This window comes from Sinocyclocheilus rhinocerous, unplaced genomic scaffold (genome assembly GCF_001515625.1).
Source record: "Sinocyclocheilus rhinocerous isolate Xijiao unplaced genomic scaffold, SAMN03320098_v1.1 scaffold1785, whole genome shotgun sequence".
Lineage (NCBI taxonomy): Eukaryota > Metazoa > Chordata > Actinopteri > Cypriniformes > Cyprinidae > Sinocyclocheilus > Sinocyclocheilus rhinocerous.
Window position 1 is genome coordinate 311,370 of NW_015627538.1, and position 5,218 is coordinate 316,587.

The 5,218-nt window shown below is 34.7% G+C and overlaps 2 protein-coding genes across 5 annotated transcripts in view; both read left to right on the forward strand.

The window, feature by feature from the left end:
• LOC107728956 (trimethylguanosine synthase) overlaps positions 1–1,658 on the forward strand; it is a 22,357-nt gene extending 20,699 nt beyond the window's left edge. For 2 of the 3 annotated variants that reach the window (XM_016539296.1, XM_016539312.1), the window contains exon 13: positions 1,321–1,658. In XM_016539296.1, coding sequence (XP_016394782.1) covers positions 1,321–1,434 — 114 coding nt within the window. In that variant the 3' untranslated portion in view covers positions 1,435–1,658. The remainder of the gene's footprint in view (positions 1–1,320) is intronic. The other variant, XM_016539306.1, reaches the window with a different exon arrangement.
• A 396-nt stretch (positions 1,659–2,054) lies between these two features.
• The window catches only part of lyn (LYN proto-oncogene, Src family tyrosine kinase), a 13,975-nt gene continuing 10,811 nt past the window's right edge, over positions 2,055–5,218 (forward strand). For both annotated transcript variants that reach the window (XM_016539366.1, XM_016539359.1), the window contains exon 1: positions 2,055–2,191. The gene's annotated coding sequence lies outside the window, so the exon portion shown is untranslated. The remainder of the gene's footprint in view (positions 2,192–5,218) is intronic.

A 5,218-nucleotide genomic window follows, 5' to 3' on the forward strand; every position in this document is an offset into this window, starting at 1 on the left:
TATTAAACTTTATTTGGCATACTAATTGTGCACAATGCACATTTCTTAATATTAAACCTAAAATGTGGTTTAATGTCGCAATCAATGAGGATTGTATGATCTTTGAAAAATATCAGACTTTAAATGCAAGATGTTTAAAGTGTACCTGAAGTATACTTGCAATAGTTCCACTTTAGCACAATCAGATATACTTCAGTATATACTTTAGTTGGACTTCTGCACAATTAAACTGCGGTTGCTCCAATTTAGCACACTTGAAATATACCAGTTTAGTATACCAAAAGTACAGTTGCAGGCTATTTTTATTAAGCACGTAAATATGTAAATGTATTTACATGAAATAAATGTTTTTCAAATACATTATTTTTCACTAGGGGATGTGCACTAGTGTATGGATGACTTAAGTGTTAGCATACATGGCCGTAAAGGCATCAAACTCTAATTTGAATTGAACAGGGCCTAGATTAAGTCATCTGATTTTTAATATAAGTACACATGGCTGCTGTACACTTATTCTTAGGTATACATCTAGTTTCAGTTATCATTTATCGTGTCATATGTGTCAGGCAACACAAGATAAACTTTGCTGAAATCTTATTCTTATTCAATCAGAAATTGAGTTATTTTCACAGAATGCACCATGTACGCCTGGGTTTAGGTTAGTGCATCTGATGTCTGTCAATTGCAGGCAGCTGTATAATGATTTTTGAATTCTCTGAAAGGTCTTGTTGTCTGGTGCAGTGTGGTTGCACCTTTTGAAACCACACTACTTTCCGGAGCATTCTGTGTTTGACTGTAGCAATTTTTTTCACTAATATCTAAAGTAAATACATCATTTCCTTTTGCTCATAACTGCTTGTATGGTTAAATACTGTGTATTAGTGTGACTTTCTTGCGATTGAATTCAACAACAACTTTCCCTAAACCAAGATACTGTGTTTATTTAATACTGACATGTTGATATTGGCAACTAATGACCACGTCGTCTGTGATGGTATCTCACACCTGCTCTGCCTCTTTTTTTTTTTTTTTTTTTTTTTTTTTTTTTTTTTTTTTTTTTTTTTTTTTTTTTTTTTTTTTTTTTTTTTTTTTTTTTTTTTTTTTTTTTTTTTTTTTTTTTTGTGTATTAGTGTGAGTGACTTTCTATTGAATTCAACAACAACTTTCCCTAAACCAAGATACTGTGTTTATATCATACTGACATGTTGATATTGGCAACTAATGACCACGTCGTCTGTGATGGTATCTCACACCTGCTCTGCCTCTTTTTTATTTTTTTTATTTTTTTCCTTCCTCTTTCTCTTCTTTCACTCTGTGCAGATCGCGTCGCTCGCCGGCCCAGGTGGGAAGGTGGAAGTGGAGCAGAACTTTCTGAACAACAAACTGAAAACGATTACTGCATACTTTGGCAACTTAATTAAGTCAAAAACATAAAACTTTTTAAGACCTTTGACAGGCATTTATGTTAGCTGTACTTACTGCACTTAAATTGTACTGGTACACCTTATCTGTTTTGTAAAGCCATTGATGATGAATTTTACATAAAATTACATTTTATGTGTTTTTGTGATGCTGCTAGTGTAATGTTTATTTTAACTTAGATCTGTTTTTTCCCCCCAGCGTTATTTACCTATTAAAGTTGATTTGAAGAAACAAAGGAAGTTTTAAAATTCTAAAAAATCTATCTATCTATCTATCTATCTGTCTGTCTCACAGTGCTGTACAATGTTTGTATCGATACAAATATTTGAATTTATTATATTTAGAAATATTTTAATATTGATTACTCGTTTATATACATGTATTTCTAACTATTCAGCAGGTTTTACAAACGTCTATTACATTTGTCTCAACCGTGAATGTAATGAAAGCGTAGGCTATGTTCCTACCACATGTGAGATTATACCGATATACTTTTCCCCCAAATACCACACAGAGTTGACACTTGACAAGCGTAATGGCACTGCGGTTTTATGCAAACAAATAAAACAGAACTCTAATCAACATGGTAAATATTGTACCAGGAAGTTGAAAGAGCAGTAAAAGCAGCAGGCGTCCAGTCTCAGGTTCCTCATTCTGTGTTTGTGTGTGTCGCGTCAATGAGAGTAACAGCGCGCGCACTCGAAGCTTATTTCGCTCAGAAACGTTTCCTTTTAAATGAGAGTTAACCACTTTTTCTGACATTTGACAGGTAGGTAGACTTCTTTAGACTTCTTATCTGTTTTAAATGATTTCTTATAGTCTGTTGTAATGGTGTTAAAGTACATATCAGTAATGTAACGTTTACTTGCATATGTATCAATGTCAACAAAGTTTTCCTCCGTATATTTGCCATTCTTTCTAATATAGACATGTTTCAATTTTGATTCAACGCTATGTGAATGTGTTGTGATGGAAACTCCCAGCTGCCAAAATAGAAAAAGCCGGTTAGCCTTGAATCATATTCCTACTAAGTTATAGACTGGCTATAAAATCTGAATAATCATTAACTCACGAATTTTACATGATCACGTTAATTTCTCAGAGTGAGTTTTAGAAAGATCACGCACAACATTACAGATCATATTTCCCACTGGAAAAAGAAATTACTAATGAGATCTCCTTAATATCGCAATCGTCTTTCTTCAACTGCAAAAAGTCTCCGATTTGTCTCTAAAGAAAAATACTTTAGTAATAGTCTCCCAGAGTTTCAGACAGGATCTCCAAAATGTCTCAAACTGTGCTCAGATTTTATAAGATTTTAATTTTAAGATTTTATAAGGCTGCGTGTCAGAGATTTGAACTCATAACAGAAAATATGCATTTTCCATTTTACAGTTTGTGTCTTGCATGAAAATAACATGTAAAATATATCAACTTTACTTAAAGGTCAGCAGTCTTCTCACGACATGCTTCCCATTTTATTTTTAGCTAAAGATGCTGAGTTTTTACACCATGACACTTGACCTGAGTTGTTGAAGAGACGCCCTTTTCAATATTTTGTTCTCACTGCGTGTCAGAGATTTGAACTCATAACAGAGTTATCTCTCATTTGAATCTATTTTTATTTCTCCTAAGGAATTTTAGGAAAAACATTTCCTAAAACAGCAACAAAGTTGATAGTAAAATGAAACATTGTTGGGAAATATATGTTGTCATCATTAGACTTAACCGTTAAAATTACATCAGGACGCTGTTTTTCTTTCAAATGTTGCATTTTCCATTTTACAGTTTGTGTCTTGCATGAAAATAACATGTAAAATATATCAACTTTACTTAAAGGTCAGCAGTCTTCTCACGACATGCTTCCCATTTTATTTTTAGCTAAAGATGCTGAGTTTTTACACCATGACACTTGACCTGAGTTGTTGAAGAGACGCCCTTTTCAATATTTTGTTCTCAGAAATTAGGCCTGTTCACTTTCTGTCCTTCCTCCAGCCTCAAATTTCTGTATCTGCAGGCTACAAAAACCAGAGTTAAATAGCCTAGATTCGGTTTCATCATTCAACAAGATGATCACAAGGCACATATAGCATTCTCATACAAACAGACTAGAGACTGAAACTCAGAAGTAGTTGAGAGGTCTTTTGTGTGTCTCTGTCTTTCCTGTCTTACTGAACGCCCTAGAGACGCTGGTCAGAGGAGGAAGTGTGCAGCCCCAGTGGCCTGCTTGCTCTCACATTAATCTAGCATTATAGCCTTGTTAGTTTCCTGCTGACATTTAAAAATACTGCCACATCAGTAGAGTCCAGGATGGCCACATACACCATTTCAGCCTGGTGTTGTTTAGCCATTTAACCAACTTTAATAACATTTCACCTTCAGGACAATGGTGGGCACTTTTTAACCTCTCTTTCTTCCTTATTACGGTACTTCTGACATCAGGGTTGTAGGCTAAATATAACCAGAACCATGTTTATTGCTTTGGGAGATATGGAATTATCTGTTGTGGAATTTGTTGAGATATGTTATCCAGGTACTCAGACTTATTCATGGCTAGGAAAAGGTTTTTTTGGGGTTTTTTTTTTTGGCTACTTTAGGAACTGACTACTTTGGTCAAATGGCAACAGTGTTAAACATTTCCTGAAATACCAAAGGATGTGGAAAGAATTGGCAAACAATCTTGTCAGAATTTCCCAGAGGGAGGGCAATGATAGGTCGAAATATGGGATGTATTTTTGTTTTTAATTAAATAGCATTTTTAAAACAAGTTTTGGGTTCATTTTAAAACTTCACTTTGCCATCTGTCTTATCTATCTATTTTTATACCTGTTTTTAATTGTTGTTCAAATTCTAACCTTGTAGAAAAGGAAATGAAGTAATTCAGCGTTTGCTGCTCATTTATATAAAGGCCTTCGCCCAAGAGATTCACGGTACATGCATTTCCTCCTCATAGTCCTGTTGTTGCTTTGGTAAAGCTGACATCCAGCATTTATGGCCCCTACATTGAACCTGATTTTAAGAGAAAATGATTACTTCTCCCCAATACTCAGCTATAAGAATAAGCAAAGGACATATTTTCAGCAGGGGAATTCCTTGGTTTCTTCCTTATGAAACTCTAGCCTTAAATAGCTCTGCACCATCTTGGCAGATGGTTTATATTTAACAGGGCATTGCTTTGATGTGTTCACCTGACCTTCCAGTAGGTTTTCCAAGCTGCAAGTGTTCCTTATACCATGTTGAGAGGGTGTGTTATTATTTTGAGGGCATATTAGGGGAAGTCGTGGCCTAATGGTTAGAGAGTCGGACTCGTAACCCAAAGGTTGCGGGTTCGAGTCTCGTACCGGCCAAGCTGCAAGTGTTCCTTATACCATGTTGAGAGGGTGTGTTATTATTTTGAGGGCATATTGTTATTCATATGATGCCTCTTAAAATGTACTGGCAATCTTATACCGAGTGACGTGACTTATACTGGAGTGAGTGATGCTTCTCCTCAGCTGACCTACTTGGATAAGCACACGTCAAAAAGAGTTCTGTATGACTTAGTTGGTCATTAGGTACCACAGGAATTGCAATGTGTTTTTTGTTGACTTTCATTTTAGTTCAAAGACTAAAACTATAGTTTTTAATTGTTTTTAACAGATCAATTTAATGTTTGACATGAAACTGTATTCATCATGAAATATGGCTTTTAAACAAATTTTTTTAGTTATATTCCACTCCCCAAATGTATTCAGCCCCTTTAATGTCATTAATAATAATAATACTTTATTATTATTATTATTATTATTATCCATAT